Source organism: Ciona intestinalis, unplaced genomic scaffold (assembly GCF_000224145.3).
Source record: "Ciona intestinalis unplaced genomic scaffold, KH HT000127.2, whole genome shotgun sequence".
NCBI lineage: Eukaryota > Metazoa > Chordata > Ascidiacea > Phlebobranchia > Cionidae > Ciona > Ciona intestinalis.
In genome coordinates, this window is record NW_004190449.2 from 102,718 (window position 1) to 119,803 (window position 17,086).

At 37.8% G+C, this 17,086-nt stretch overlaps 2 protein-coding genes across 6 annotated transcripts; both read left to right on the plus strand.

Annotated features, from left to right (window-relative positions):
• The first annotated feature begins 289 nt into the window (after positions 1-289).
• Positions 290-15,876, plus strand: LOC100177334. Of its 5 annotated transcripts, none has more exons than XM_018816034.2 (24): positions 290-416; positions 1,724-1,852; positions 1,951-2,103; positions 2,697-2,848; positions 2,980-3,136; positions 3,478-3,625; positions 3,885-4,022; positions 4,087-4,237; positions 4,570-4,793; positions 5,183-5,432; positions 5,762-5,914; positions 6,125-6,271; positions 6,926-7,098; positions 7,340-7,480; positions 7,647-7,811; positions 8,171-8,356; positions 8,939-9,074; positions 9,445-9,640; positions 10,563-10,633; positions 10,864-11,617; positions 12,061-14,636; positions 14,925-15,014; positions 15,376-15,482; positions 15,569-15,876. In XM_018816034.2, the coding sequence occupies exons 2-21, from the start codon at positions 1,777-1,779 to the stop codon at positions 12,279-12,281; spliced, it is 3,792 nt and encodes a 1,263-aa protein (XP_018671579.1). In that variant the 5' UTR covers positions 290-416; positions 1,724-1,776; the 3' UTR covers positions 12,282-14,636; positions 14,925-15,014; positions 15,376-15,482; positions 15,569-15,876. The 5 variants fall into 5 exon arrangements, with proteins under 5 accessions (XP_018671579.1, XP_018671581.1, XP_018671584.1 ...); XM_018816036.2 differs by having other exon boundaries at positions 315-416; positions 1,695-1,852; XM_026838928.1 differs by lacking the exon at positions 1,724-1,852 and having other exon boundaries at positions 348-416.
• Positions 14,582-15,769, plus strand: LOC100174996 (universal stress protein YxiE-like). Its single transcript, XM_002119659.5, has 4 exons — positions 14,582-14,636; positions 14,925-15,014; positions 15,376-15,482; positions 15,569-15,769. Exons 1-4 carry the CDS (start codon positions 14,582-14,584, stop codon positions 15,767-15,769), a joined length of 453 nt encoding a protein of 150 aa, XP_002119695.1.
• Positions 15,877-17,086: the final 1,210 nt, after the last annotated feature.

Consider the following 17,086-nt stretch of genomic DNA (forward strand, 5'->3'; position numbering starts at 1 on the left):
TGCCTGAAAAGCATTGCAACCTTGGTTGTTAATTGCTTACACACGCAAGCTTTCAATGATTAGTCGCGCGAATTCCACAGGCGTGCCTTTTTCTTTTCCCGCGTTTACCAATGTACTCTAGCAGAAGGATAGTGGTTGGGCAGTGCAGGTTGCCTTGTATGTATGTTGGGTTTGTTCGTCAGAGTTAAATTGCAGTTTCGGTTTACAGCAGTGTAAAGTTGGTGTTGATGTTGAATGTTGAGATTTTGCTTTGTCGTTTAGTGTTTTTTCAACAACCAATATATGTGATAGTAGGTTGTGATAACGGTGTTAGGACTGAGTTGTGCTTTACATTATACGCTTTTCCGTAGCAATGCGAAGATGTACTTGATGACAAGACAAGACGACATGCATGCCTGGTTTTATTCTTACAACAAGTAAGTACGTGGCATTTATAGCTTTTTTCAGTAGAATATGTAATGAAATATATTTTTGAAAAAAAAGGCATTGGCAAAAGGTTTAGCACATTAGCAAACGTTTCCACTCTTTTGAATTAAAGTATAATACAAACCAAGAAAAAATACGACATGTAAAATTTTTGCGAAGTGTAATGCTATGTGACGCTAAGTTCTCCCATAGCGAGAGCCCATAGCGAGAGGATATATCTGATTATAATACCGGTATTGTTTTTCACGCGCTATACCGGTTCTTTCTCAGTATTGATGTAAAATAACTATAGACAGGCTGAAATGTGCGATAAAGTTGTCGAATCACTAAATTGTTCCCATCGAAACACCATCATGACGTCATATAATTTGAATTGTTGAAATCGTTAGGCATACATTGCAAAAAAATAAAATATATAGTAGGGTGGGGTAAGATGGGACACCTAGCACATAATATTCAAATATCCTGATCAAGGCTCCCGAGGTGTATAAAACAAAACACCTGTGCTATAACGACTGTCGTTGCCCCGTCACCCCATGGTAAATAAGTTTACTTTTATATTCATACGCCACGTAACATCTGGATCCTTGTTACGTCATCTAATACTTAGCTTAAAACAAACCCAAACACGAATAAGAAACAAACTATAAACATCGTATATCGTTTTATCGAGAGAATTCTTAACATAAAACATTATAGGTTTCCTGTTCTATTGAAAATTACCAAGAACTTTAATTGTATTCTCTTAACAATTAAATTACATCCTATATCAAAACAAATGTTAAAAATTACATCCTATATCAAAACAAATGTTAAAGAAATAAAAACATCGTATTAATAAAACAAACCACAAAGTTACATAAGAGGTAACTGGACAAGAGGTTTGTAAAATAGCGAACCCATGTTATAACGACTGTCGTTGTCCTGCCACGTGAGGATAAAACAAGTTACATTTATTTCGATCCAACGATCTGTAACTGTCTTTTTTGGTACACTTATTAAAAACTGATGTGATGTCAATTTACACACGCCGATCGTTCTATATAGGTGGAAAAGTTAAAATCACGTTTGTTTCGAACATACGTTTTTTGACAAGTTGCGTGATTTAAAAATTTAAATATGCGTAGTTAAGCCCCTTTTTCGTTAATACGAGTTGTGTATAAGTACAGAACCTTTTAATATCAAACAGTTTTTATCTCCTATTTCACAATCATGAATGGGTTGCGCCGCCGAATTTCACAGAAATGCTTCAGTTTGTTTCAATTCAGGAAGAACGGATGTTTTATATTGCCTGCAGTGAGAAGAATGGCTGTAGCCAATTGTTGTAATCCAAACTGAAAACGAGCAACTATGTCAATTAGAAGTTTATGTTTTGTCGTTGTTGTTGCCCTTTCATTGCAGCCGAACAAAAGTGAAGCGTTCTCGGGTTAGTGAAAGTTGTATATAAAACCTAGACTTGAATTTTCATATTATACCAGTATAGTTGAAGGTTAGTATAACATCTCATATAAACTTTACATTCAGCGTGGACAAAATGGAGCAGCTGGAGCGCATGTAGTAAGACATGCGGGGCAGGGATTCGTTTGCGAGAAAGGATATGTGCACGAACTAATATGACAGGCAGATGTGCAGGCAGCAAGTTACAACATGGACGGTGCTACGAAAAAATATGCTCGTGTAAGTTAACTTTACCATATTCATTTAAAAAAAAAAATTTTGTGAAAAAATGGGGAGATAGGACAGCTTTAGCACATTATATCCAAGTATCCTGATCGTGTTATAAACAATTAACAACGGTATATGGGAGTTGTGGAAATACGGTTTTATATTTCTTTAAATGTTCTTCATTCACTGACGAGAAAATACAATGAACAGGTGTTCCATCTTACCCCAACCTACTATATAACTGATTTACTTGCAACTCCAAGCAAGCTACTGAGTACAGTTTACGTTACGTGAAACTACACATTAGCTTTGGTTGCCATATGCTCGATTTTAAGATACGTAGATCACGATTGAACGAAGAATGAATGTGAACGAAGAATGAACTAATTTATCCAGATTTAATATATTTGAATGAATGTATCATTTTTATCCTGGCATGGCGGGCAATAACAACTGTTATAACCCGGGTGTTCTGTTCCATACACCTTGTGGTGGCTTGTTAACACATTGTACGTTTGTTGACAATTGGTTGTATTATGCTGTATCCCGGAAAATGTTAATATCTGCAACGCAATTGCAACATTTACATGTTTTCTGTACAACAGCATATCTTGATTGGCCCCGAATTCACTTTACTGGTAAAGTATTTGTGGACACACCGACTACGAACAATTACCGCTGCTACTTCGACAACCAACACTTCTGTCCTCATTGCAACACATTTCGAAATGCATATGCATCAAAAATTATCAAATCTGTAAGTTCATATTAAAATTTTCCACTTATTAAGTTTTGGCGACCTTCGAATACAGAAATTTTCAGCGCCTTTGTTTTTTTAGCGAGAAAGTTTTGCATATTTTCAGTTATCGCAATTAACCTGTTTTACAGAACGTTACGTTGCCCCGTTACAAATTTAGTTCCAATACTCCGAACCCGATGGGAACTGGCCATTTCTTTTTTCATGAAACAACAGTTAAATCAGTTTGTTGGGAAAAAGGGAAACCATGTACAACAGTTGACCCAATGGTGAAAAGAAAGGTACACGGTATGTATTGCGCAATTTATACTTCTGGAGAACTATAAACTATTAATTCGTTTCTTCATGCCTCCTTTTTTTAGATGCTGCCCAACTTCTTTAGGTTAAATACGACTCGATATGAGTTGATTTATATTATATAGTTTTGAGTAGGTTTAGTAGCCACGTTTTTATTTGATACTTTTCTTTAATTAGTTTTTAGCCATTCCAGGATATTTACGACTGTCGTGCTCCTGCTATAGTTCCTTTCTCTTTTCGGATTTAATTAATTTGACATTCGTTACTCTATTTGTTACTGCATTTAAATCAAATTAAAGTTCTTTATTATTTAATTTATTTTTCTTCTTAAGGTGTTTCACCGGGTCGTATGGTGGATTTGGATGTTGATTGGCAGTTATCACCTGAAGTAGTTGGATATGATATCCATATACCTGGTGTCCTCACTGCTCATATGGTAGCAGGGATTTCAAACCAACTGACAATTCGTATTTTTGAAACGTAAGTAGCACAAAAGCTGTTCTAGTACTTATAGTCGTATGGATTTATAGTAGGATCGGGTGCACCTTAATTCTATTATCGCGTAACATTGTGCTGGTAATAGACAAAGAACATTCAAAGAATTATACCACCCTATACCCTTATGGCTTGGATTGTTCTTTATTAAAAATATGATCAAGATATTTTGATAATATGTGCTAAAGGTGTCCCATCTCACCCCACACGTATATACCTAAATTTACTGAAACTTTATTTAAAGCGGGACAAGTGGCGGGGACATGAAAGATCTCGCTTCAATAAAAAGCAAGCTGGTTCGTGTTAAATGGATAGATCCTTACTTTAAAGCCAAGTTCCGAAACAAAACTTCCTTGTCAATCATTTTCACCATCGATTTGTTGTAAGTATCCGCTTCAGTCATTGTATTTATTCTTGGAATATTTGTTCTGCTTCTTGCATTGCAGCACCTACGTCAAATATATGGGGAGAATATCTGGAACTATAGGTATGACGTCAGATGATGACCCTGTTAACGTGTTTGGATCTCGAGTAATGAAGCCGAACAATGCTGTTGATGTATACGAAGCTCCAATTAACCTCGATGTTAAATCAAAGGTATATCTGATATTCATAACGATTCCGTTGTCGTGAGACAGTGGTTAGGGCGCCTGTTTCTAGCCCAGTGGTTACAGCTTCCAGGCTCGACATTGCTACCGTTGTAGATCTGAGAAAAACAGTTACTGATTTTGGGGCATTTATTAGTTGTCTAAATTGTCAGTCAAACATTATAAAAATTAAAAACTCCCTTTAAAAATAGTCACGCATAATGTGGTAACTCGTTATCAGGCATGAGGTTTATGAAACAAAATACCCGTGTTACAACGACTGTCGCTGCTCTGCCACGCGGGGAAAAACAAGTTACGTTCATTAAATCGGTGCATTTTTAGATACTGCTTCTGGATTTGGCAAGTGCTATCAAATGTAACGCCAAAGGAAACTTCGCTGTCAATGACCTCAAGAACGTCGACGTCATCGTTTATCCCGTGACTGATAGTATCTGTAGAAGTCCCGTGTTTGACTGTTGTATAAGGTCGTTGAGCTGCGGCAAAGCAAGAGGATTCCTTTTAACGATCGGCGGGGCGTTAAACTATGTGCAGAAATCACAAGACTGGTAAGGAATCATACTGTTACTTGCTTTATCCTTCCGTTGCCGGAAAACGACTGTCGTTATAACACAGATGTTTTGTTTCACTGCTGACGTTTGTGATTGGGACAGTTTTACAAAACAGAACTTTAACGAAAACAAAGCGGCATATTGTATAATACCGTATAGTACAATATATAGTATACTGTGGCCTGTAGGTAAGATAGATACCGTTTGCACATATCCCCTAGGGCCTAAGTCGTAACCGTGTTTTATCAATTTCACTAACGCTCCTTTATAGCGTCGTGTGGATACAATTATAATATTTAAATGTTCATTGTTTACTATCAAACGGGACGATAAAAAAGAAGTAAAATGTAAACGTCTTTCCTAACCTACTATTCTTACTTTTACAGGTACACCACGTACGGAGGAATCGTCGAAATTTCATTAGCTTGGGCTGATGAACATATATTGGATATATTGGCCAATAGTCGATTTGGTTTGGTTTCAAGGTCCAAAATCAGCGCAAGTGAAATACTCAAGTCGCCACCTCTTTCCTACACCATGTTCAGCCTCTTGCCCCAGCAGTCATGTAATATGGAAACTAAAATCGGTTCGTGCAAACTGGTTATGTCTGAGTCGCCTTTTGGAATCAACTATAAGGTTAGAAACGCAAATGATCGTGTCGGTATCGTATTATGTCCGAGTTTTTGGTGCAACAAAATACGTAACATACAAAAGAAAGTCCAATAACTTGTATAATATACAAGCATTTCGTAGCATCAGATCCTGACTGTATTTTGTAACACAAAAATTGTCTTACTCTATAAACTTCAACACGTCTGTTCTAAAATTCTATTTTTTTGAGGGTGAGGTCCTTAATTGCCAAGGACTGGTATTTAGGCCAGGTTTGGCCCATTACCCCAACACCCGGGAAGCTCACCACCCATATCATTTATAACTAATATGAAAACCTATGACGTTTTATTTAGCCCATGGGAAGATTCACAGAGCGAAAATCTCGTGGGGAAACCTGGGATATTCAGACACTTGTGTCTTCATTCGGTCGGCCGTTACAAGGAGCTAATCTATTCGTACGAAACATCAAGAAGTCAAAAACCCTGGCGTCGTGCACGTCAAGAAAAGTAATAACATATTTTTTGTTTAGCTTTTCTTAAACGAAAGCGAAGATCATGTCATTTAAAAAAAAACGAAATAAAACAAAACAACACTTGTTAAAAGCCGCTATGGATCAAAAGTGTGTGACAGATGGTCAACTAAAAAGCGTAGTTGTTGCACCTAACATAGGGTGATAACCTAATTTTCAACCTAACTACAGATTTCGTTTATTTCAGGATCCTTGTGGAATGTATTTATCAGTCCCTGCAAATGCATTGGACCTCGGGAACACAGTCACATCTGATGTAAATGGGGTTGCTAGATTGCCGATTAAAGTCGTACGGAGTCCAGGTTTTCCAAGAAGATGTGGGATAGATGGACAGGTGATATCGTGTTTATGTTGACCACTGCATACGTGTCTGTGTCTTATAAAGTTAAGGGCTTGGCGCGACAAAACATTTTACGGCAGTTACTCCAACTAGTGATCCCTTGTGACATAAATAAATTGCCAAACCTTTAATCCAAATGTTCAAAAAATAAACTACTTACAAAGTTACAAACGTGGTTACTTGTAAGCGTACACGAGATGCATAAAAAATGGTTTAACGACTGTTGCAGTCAGTGGCGTTTTAAGATATAGAAGGCCCCCCCGCAAGGCTTGTACGTGAGCCCTTTCTTTATCACTACATCTGGTGACCCGTGAAACAATTCAACTCAAACTATTACATATAGGTCTCACTATTGGCGCAAATAGACATGTTTAAAGGGGGGGGGTCTAATTTGCGCACAGGCGCAAAAAATTGGCTTAAACCCCTTCCTTTCTACTGTAACCCCCCCGGTTTATAAACTTATTTAAATGTTTAAATTACCACGTGCATATGTGGTTAATTTTCTATCGGGTATTATAGTGGGCCCCTAATTCGTGTCCCCCCTGCGGCTGCGGGGTTCGCGGGTTCGATGATACGCCACTGGTTGCAGGTTATGTTCATTTTTTTATTTACACGAACATATTTTATAAACTTCATACTGTTACTAAGGTTTATATCTTGGGTATGTTCTTGGATTACACATCACATGGACAGCGAGTGAAACTTGGTGACGGAGGAATGTTCGTTGCAACAATGTCAAGCCAAACTGAGCGATTGATGATCAAGCAGTGCGGCATTGACCGAGCGTTTGGTGCCATGGGATTGGCACTGAAAGTTTACGGGTGCTTACTTACATATTGGCGTGTGTTTATTTAAAAGTATCCATACATAAGAAAGTGGTTAGCATGACTGTATTTAGCCAGAAGGCCTCGAGTATCGATGTTTCTACTATTTTGGGCGTATGTATCACCCCCCCCCAAAATGTCATCAACGACTGTCGTTGTCAGCCAAGTAAAGATAAACAAGTTACATTTATTCATTTATTTGTTCAATGCACCTTCAAATTGAATTCCTACCATCTAGATCTCTTCCTGTTTCAACAATGCAAAAGACGTGCCCTACGTGGGTCGATGACGTCAAACCAATATTTCAGTTTTATAACAACATGGTTCCCGTGATGGCACGTGATCACATCATCGACTTACGTAACGTGCAGGATGTCAGGTTAGCGAATGTTTATATTTGTTATGTTATCTACAGCCATATATACAGTACTGTGGGGCAAGATGGATACCGCGTCATTACATAGTATCCTATATTTACTAATCGTGTTTTAGCAGTTAACAACCCAAGTGGTCGGTACTATAGTAATTATTGTAAATGTTTACAGATCTAAGCTACGTATGATCAATATGTCGATGTTTGAATACGACTGGAATCATCCCAACTTCATGCCGACCACTCGTGACCTTTCACCTGATAAGACGGAAATCGTAAGAAGGTGGCTCGAATGTGAGATGAATGGAATTACTGGTGGTATTCCCACACAAAAAACGTAAGTGCGCACTTTAAATCTGGTTCATATCTAATGAACAAATGTGACTTATTTATCATCGCTTAACGTGTATCATACACTTCGTGTCCGCTTACCAGTTACGGCGTGTGTCACTTTGTGGGGCATTTATCTGTGATAGAAATTGTATTTGTTTTCGTGGCTGAAAATCTACACAGCCCTTTAGTGACCACTGAATTGTTGTTAAGTGCCCTTCCTAAGAATGCACGCGCCCACAATGGTATAGCAGCTTCGATCCTCGAACCTTTAACCTGTGGACCAAAGGCTGATTTTCTGCCACAGCGTCGGTTTAATGAAATATTTTTTTTATTTTTTTTATTTAATTTCTACTCAACTTGTAGGTCGTTTACTGCTGAACAACAAAACGTATGTGGCTCAGCACGAAACTTGGAGAAAACAGTGGACGATCTACGTAGATATATACAAGGAGGAATGTGGATCGAACTTTACACCATCCCACCTTACATGACCGCCATGTTTTCATTGAAGAAGAATCATCCCAAAGAAGCTTACTCACTATTAAAAAGGTAACGAAATGCCACTGTTTGAAAGTTAACTGACTAAAATACTATAATTATAATATAGTAGGGTGGGGTGTAAATGGGACACCATTTCAGTTTATTTTCTCGTCCCAATTCATAACAAGGAACATTCAGATAATTATAAAACCGTATCCTCACGACTCCCATAGATCGTTGTTAATTGTTTAAAATGCAATTATGGATATTATGTGCTTAAAGTGTCCATCTTTTCCCACTCTACCATATATATATATATATAATGTTGCTGCTAGGCGCTTGTTTTGTATTACAGATCTTCTGTTATTTATTTAATACCGACTTTTCGACGTCCTATAAAGGTCGTTTTTATCTCGGTCAATGACACCCACTGGCGCAAAACAAAGCATTTTCGTTCCTTTATCCGAGGTTAAAATGTAACGTATTGTCTGCCTTCATTGCGCTATTTCACTTTGAAGACGAAATAGAACGTCAGTAAGCAATAATGCGGAAAAAGTTAATCATTTACATCTTTTACACTTATAATACACCTGGCGGCAACAGCATACAAGTAATTGTTATATTTTGAAATTTAATTTGCATGGTCACCAGCATTGTCACCGAAGAAATGCTACATATGTCGCTAAACAGCAACGTACTCAACGCTATTGGAGGAAAACCAAACCTAACTGATGATTACTGGTTGCCTGATTATCCTACTAACTTCCCTTCACTGGATTTTTACCAGGTGCCTTTATATCTACAGTTTATATTCAAAATAACAGTTTATTTTCAATTGCAAAGTGTTTGCTTGCCTGTACTTTAGCTCAGAGTTTACCGGTTCGATAATAAGTGTATGCGTCATTGGGCAAAACACTTAACGGCAATTGCTTCAACCCAGTGCTGCCCCATGGGTCGTCTAGAATGTTAGCTGCAGATTCCAAAAAAATGTGGTAACTGTGGTTAGCGGGCACGAGGTGTATGAAACCGAACACCGTGTTATAGCCTCATGTTTATTGTTATATGGGAAAAAAATAACCTACAAACCATTCAGACCAAACAATCTTAACATTAAATTACTAAATAGACATGGAACAAAGTGGGATTTTATCTTACAGATAAAACCTGATCTTACTCTCAAACTTGAAAAGTTTTCAACGTCGTTGCTGAAAGATTTTTCCGAAATTGAAGAACCCTCCCCACCAAGTGTGCAGAGGATTTTGCACAATATCGCCCTTTTGTGGGGAAAACTGCCCGAAGACGGTGGGGGAAGATGGAACAGTCGTGAACAAGATGGCAAAACTGTCTACGAAGGTTAAAACGTTGTATTTACAGCAACCTTACTAGTTGCCATGTGTACAGGTTGCCATGTGTGCAAGTTGCCATGTGTACAGGTTGCCACGTGTACAGGTTGCCACGTGTACAGGTTGCCACGTGTACAGGTTGCCACGTGTACAGGTTGCCACGTGTACAGGTTGCCACGTGTACAGGTTGCCACGTGTACAGGTTGCCACGTGTACAGGTTGCCACGTGTACAGGTTGCCACGTGTACAGGTTGCCACGTGTACAGGTTGCCACGTGTACAGGTTGCCACGTGTACAGGTTGCCATGTGTACAGGTTGCCATGTGTACAGGTCGCCATGTGTACAGGTCGCCATGTGTACAGGTCGCCATGTGTACAGGTCGCCATGCCACGTGTACAGGTCGCCACGTGTACAGGTCGCCATGTGTACAGGTCGCCATGTGTACAAGTTGCCATGTGTACAAGTTGCCACGTGTACAGGTTGCCATGTGTACAGGTTGCCATGTGTACAGGTCCCCATGTGTACAAGTTGCCATGTGTACAAGTTGCCATGTGTACAAGTTGCCATGTGTACAGGTTGCCATGTGTACAGGTTGCCATGTGTACAGGTTGCCATGTGTACAGGTCGCCATGTGTACAGGTCGCCATGTGTACAGGTCGCCATGCCACGTGTACAGGTCGCCACGTGTACAGGTTGCCACGTGTACAGGTTGCCACGTGTACAGGTCGCCACGTGTACAAGTTGCCATGTGTACAAGTTGCCATGTGTACAAGTTGCCATGTGTACAAGTTGCCATGTGTACAAGTTGCCATGTGTACAAGTCGCCATGTGTACAAGTCGCCATGTATGTAAATTACCAAGCACCTTTGTGGTTAATTCTTATATTATTCTCAACGATTTTTCTAACTTAAAACATTAAATCTCACATTTAGATTCGGCATCCGGAGTAGAAAATACTCCAAGGTGGTTGGAAGATGCTTATACTTATCATGACAACGGCAGGGTATGTCACTAGGGGAATCCGTGTTATAAATTTACTTTCATTGGTATATAGTACTGTGGAGTAAGATGGATACCATTAGCACATAATATTTCAAATTTCGTCATCGTGTTTTAACAACTACCAACGCTCTAATTCTGTAACCATTATTGTTGTTTATTAAAAATAGCACGATAGAAAAGAATGAAAACATGGCCGACCTTACACCCAACCTTTAACGTACATTATTTTAGATTAATTTACTTCGATCTTCACAAGATAACTTTTGGAGCGAGGTGTTTGAAATATCGTCACAACTTCTTGAACAGCCAGATATAATGGACGCTTATTCTATCGGGGGATTTTATGCTCACGTAATGCTCAAGATTATTCAAACTGAATCCTGTGTTCGTCTCGAAAATGAAAGCAAGACTATCTTCACCGGTCTAAAAACCCGACAGCTTGGACCGAATCAATGGTATGGAACCAAGGGTCTGAGCAGTGCAACTTTATTTCCCGTCCATAGCTTAAAATCTGGAATCGAAGCGCTTATGGAGATTGTATACGAAGGAGAGGGCGGTACCTTGTGTTCTCCTTATATGACGTCACTCCCCGACTCAAATGCATCTCAGCAGCACGTTGGCGCTCAAGCATATACCTCCAACGTTCGGTCTTACGAGGAAAAGTCGCATTATGTCAAGTTTCAGGAGATGATTAACGGGCGCAAGTTAAAGTTGGTGAAAGTAAAGAGACCGGAATGGTCAGAAGCCGATTGTTTGGTAAAACACGACTTTTGTTCCTGTCAATCAAGCAACAGTTCAAAGTGTCAAGAATTTTGTTACAAAGGAGAATCAATAGCCATAACCAGCAGAGACGTGTGGCCTGTATACCATGTGTATTATATAGGAGGATCTAATAGCGGTATTACAAGGGCAGATGTCGTACTCAAGGCACAACTTTTGTTAAGTCATTTCGATAGGATATACACTAAGTTGCTGCAGTGTCTTGGTAAGTCCACGTTTCACATTCTATGCAATTTTATTTTCGCCATTGTATAACCATGTAAATGTGAGTAAAGTAGCGTACCCTATTTGATGTTTGTGAATTCAGCATGAAGAGTCCAACACTAAACTAGCTCCTCCGTATGCTATTTCCTCATTTCCATATTTTGTTATTGCTCAATAATCATGATGCATAAACAAGTTGTCATTTATGTTTGATACTGTGGGGTTGGACTGGATACTGTTGGCACCAAAATCCCATATTTCCTGATTGTGTTTAGAATAATTACCCACGCTCTTTTAGAGTCACGTGGCTGCTGTTATATAATTCTGTAAATATTCTTTGTTTACTACCAAGTGGGACAAGTAAGAGAATGAAAACATGTCCCGTCTTACCCCACCCCACTACAAATAGATTTAAATGGTATTTATAATTCTTTATTGTTGCAGAGTCCTCTATGAATGGCGAACCCTCAAAAATGTCAACATGCATAGGAAATATGTATGAGCTTGTAACTGCTGGTAAAAAACTTGCACGAACACACATTTTAAAACCCGATTCTCCCGAAAATCGTTTAACTGCAACTCCTAGGTGGCAGTTTGTGAAAGATAATTATCAATTGAACGGTTTAGACGACATGAGTGGACCAAGCAACGTAGATTACTGTTAGGTTATGTGAAAAGAATCTACATTCATTTCTTTTGAATCATTTTTTAAAGGATTTTAATTATAAATATTCGTTTTTTTGTTACGTTTTTTTGATTTCATCCAAATCGTTTTTGTTACGAACGGTTTGGAATAAATGATATGAATAAATGATATAGTTTACTGTCGGGTTTTATCAGAAGATTCTACATTCGTTCCTCATCTGAATCCTTTTTTTACGAACGGTTTAAAATATATGGTATATTTTACTAAAGAGTTATATGATGGATTTTACGTCCGTTCCTATTTGATCTGTTTCAAAATATTTTACATTCGTTACTTCTTACCTATTTTCGACATCTTTTTTTTAGCGGTTTGGATGGTATACATACATATATTTTACTGTTCTTTGGCATTGGTTTTTATAAGAGCTTTATACGGGCACTGATGCAAATATATTTACGCAAAATTATTCGTCATTTTCTTGCAAACTATCACTTACCGATTTTTTTCCGCGTATGTTCAAATAGAACTGAAATGAGATCTGTCGAAGCAGTTACGAAAAATTAGGGCACCAGTATTGTATCTTTTTTTGCAATAAAGACCAAAAAGATTTATCTCTTCTTTATTCACAAATATTAATGTTTACAAATTTGTCGATAAATTTTTAAAATAAACGAATAAACTAAAATAAAAGATCGATGGAAGATGGAAAATAAAAAATCAAATGACAATTTTAATTTGACATCTCGTTTAATAATTTGTGTAATATGTAACTTTTTTTTCTTCGGATGGCTGGACAACGACAGTAGTATCGGGTAAACGCTAATCATTTTACACAGTTAGTTCTTGCCTTTTTTATTTAGGGAGATTAATAAATGTATACATAGGAAAAAAATCTTTTACCCACAAAGTGACACATACGTGTTAATAACTGGTAAGCGGGCACATGGTGTATAAAACTGATCATCCGTGTTATAACTAAACAGCCATCGGTTTCGTTTTCTGAAAAGTCCAACACCAGCAACAGATCTATGTTGCGCTGTGGTCTTAACACTGATTCAGTTGGAACGTTTTTCAAGATATCCGCATCAACAATCGAGATTGAGGTTTTTATTGTCGACATTTTCTTTTTCTTTTTCATCCCATGTTTGTCGATAACATCAGCTTGCTCTGTAATCATTAATTAATTAAACACGTATTTTTACCAAAACGTTGTATATAGGTATAATTATGTAAGTAGGCTGGGGTAAAGTGGCCAATGCTTCCATTCTCTGATAGCTGGACAGAATATTTACAGAACTGTATATATATACCAGAATCACCACATCTCTAAACAGAGCGTTGTTAATTGTTGAAAAACAGGATTGGGAAATTTACGTCATCCCCAGTAGATGATAGCCGGGAGTTTCAACCGAACAAATCCACAAACGAGCTTAGCTGGTTGAAAGATTTTTTATTTACTTTGTAATAGAACCTGTTAATGTTTCGGTAATGGATAATGCAAACCTTAAATTATAGTTACAACTTTAGTGCTTGTACATACTCATATTGACCAATCTGTATTGGACCGAGGAGGTGTTGATAGAGACTTGTATTGATGAATTGCGGAAATTGTCATGAAGTTCTTCAAGGCTATATTGGCATTGAATTGACCGCGCGAAATTTTACGATAATGCCGCGTTTTTGGCATAGAGTAATAGGTTTGGTATAAGGTGGTTCTATATTATTAGAACACACGTATATTTTAATAGACCATGGATGGCCCATACGTTTCAATTTCTTTTATCGTCCCAACTAGTAGTAAACCAAAAATGTTCACAGAAATATATAACTGTATCCCCAGCATGATTTTAAAATACCCTACAGTACAATATAAAAGTGCCGTTGGCGAGCGCCAAACATTATATAAAATTTCGAATTTATGCGAGTCAACGCAATTTCGTTGTTGTGCAGACGTCATCCCAGTACTATTTTTTATGCTGATTAAAATGGTTGAACTACACAATCGCCAAGTTCGTGTATGTCAGATAAGCAATGTCAATAAATTATGCCACACTAAAATTATTTGCGACGTCGGCGGATACACAAAGCACAAATACCATGTTATCCCTATTTGTTTTCAAGTTGTCTCCCGAATGTTTTAAGGTCAATGATCGCAGTGATAAACGCCGGTATATGTTGCAACAACTTAATGATTAACTAACGCCCAATCCACGACATTCTGTTTTCTAGGAGCCTTTATTAGCCCACTTGCCACCGCATAGAATTTATCTACCGTGTATACTTAAGTGTTTTAAGTTTATTACCGTATGTGAGGGTAAAATGCAGGTTGTTATTTGCGTGGATGAAAGCAAGACTGCAGAGGCTGTGTTTAATTGTAAGTTTATATGTATTAGGGTGGGGAAGATGAGACACATTTTTATTCTATTTTCTCGTTCAATTTGGTGTAAACACGGAATATTCAAAGAACTAGAAAACCGTATATCCCCATGACTCCCATAGACCGTTGTTATTTGTTTAAAACACGATCAGGATATTTTGGATGTTATATGTGCTTAAGGTGTCCCATCTTTCCCCACAGTACTATAAATACAGACAGACTCCCCATTTAATTTGTTTACGAAATTTTTTATGTTCCTAATTAAGTTTAGTAAATATTCTTCAGGGTACTTCGATAACTTGCACAAGCAGGGCAATGATGTCACCGTCGTTCACGTTGCGGATCAACCACAAATACCAACCCTCGTGTGCTATGGTAAATATTGGTGTTTCTCGTAAACTGAGATAAGTAAACTCATCCGTCGTATTTCGGTCTTGCCTGCCAAAGGGTACGGGGGTTTTAATTAAACGATGAAATGTAATATAGTTGTGAACATTGTTATCGCGTATAGTAGGGCGGGGTATAAGACGGAACATCTTTTTAATACTGTATTCGAATTTGCTGATCGTTTTTTAAATAATTAACAACGGTCTATAAATGTGAGGATACGGTTTTACAATTCTTCGAATGTTTCTTGTTTATTACCATATTGGACAGAAAAAAAAATGAACATGTGTCCCATCTTCCCCCCTTCATCGCAGTAAGATATCAAATATTTCTGTTTTATGTTTCACAGAAAAAGCTGTGTTTCCAATCGACGAGTTTCAACGGAGAGTGGAAAAATGTAAAAAGAAAATGGCCGACATTAAGTCTAAGTTCTCAGAGTTGGCTCAACAGAAAAACGTAAAATATAAAACGTATTTAATAAGTAGAAGGTTTAAGTTGCTATCGTGTTTTTATACACAATAACGTATCACAATATATTTCAGACGCAGTGCAACTTTAAGATTCAATTAAGCGATGGTGGCCCAGCGGGTGAAGTGATCGTCGCTTTAACGAAGGAATATGATATTAGCATGGTGGTACTCGGTACTCGGGGTCAAGGGGTCGTCCGAAGAACAATACTTGGTTCGGTCAGTGATTATGTTGTGCATCATGCCAACGTACCGGTTCTCATATATAGAGGCTAAAACTCTATTTCAATCTTACCTTTTGTAAATTGATTGCAATCCAATAGTGTTTTTGTTTTATTTGGGTTGTGTGAAGAAAAATATAGAAATGCCATTTTGGCAACGGAGAGCTGAAAATGAATCATTTGAAATCGAACGGCTTGGATACAACAGCAGATCAGGAAGTGGTGTGCGGTAGAACGATTATTGCGTTTTGGATTAGGGACGCGAGGTTAGCCAGAAGCACTCGTACAATAAACGGCAAATGAGTATCTACACGTAAAGGATACTGCTTTTAAAAGGGCTTATTGTAGATTGTATTTAGACAAAAAAGCAAGTAAAAGAGGCGTGTATACTTTTAGTTTTATAGGTTGAGTATTATGTCATAGGTTTTGTTAGATTTAAATATAATAACAGGCAACGTATACACAAATTGTAAAACCAATCTGTCTCTTGAGCTATCAAATTACACTAGTGTGTGTACGAGATGGATTGGTAGATAACATATGGAATGCTTATGCCGGAGTGCAGCAGTATACGTAAAGTACGAATGTATATAAATATTATATCGAAAAATGTCAGTTAGGACATATTAATAAATTTAATTAAAGTTTAGCTCTGCGTAGCAATGGTGTGCGAGTAGAAACATATTTGGTATTTGAAGGTATTCGTTGCAAAAGATACTTAACAATTAGCAGAAATTTTAACGAAAACGCACCCGGACTGTTTAAAACACAACGGTGACAACGACAACAAAATGCTGAGACTTAACGCTTGGTGCACTGTGGCGCCTCTTTTGTTAGGAGGGCGGAAGTCACGATGACTTACTCGTTATTACATTGTGATCTCACAAATAGGCGTATCCGTCTTCTCTGTGTGGCTGCTGTGTATAAAGTAGGCTTGAGATATCGAATGCTGTGTAGGCGTTTAACAAGGTAATTAGAGTAGTTTTAATTAGCATCTTTTGCACGTGCCTTTCAATATGCAAATATAATGTAGACCGCCGGCCACTAATGCACTATATAATGTCGATTGTCTAAACACAACTATTGGACTATGAGTTTGTGCAATTAGATTTTTATTACTATCATAATATACATTAATATAGCAGTACTGGTAAAAAATGTGGCACACTTAACATTAACTATGATATACTATATGAAAGTGTTAGTAATGTCTTCTTAGACAGACAAAGTATGTTAGACACAATGACTGGTTGGGTGTAGAACTATGGCGGCGTGTGAATGAGTACATTAGCTTCGTTCTTTCGATATTATAATAGGGAGGGGAAAATGGGACACGTTTTTATTCTATTTTCTTGTCCAATTTGGTGGTAAA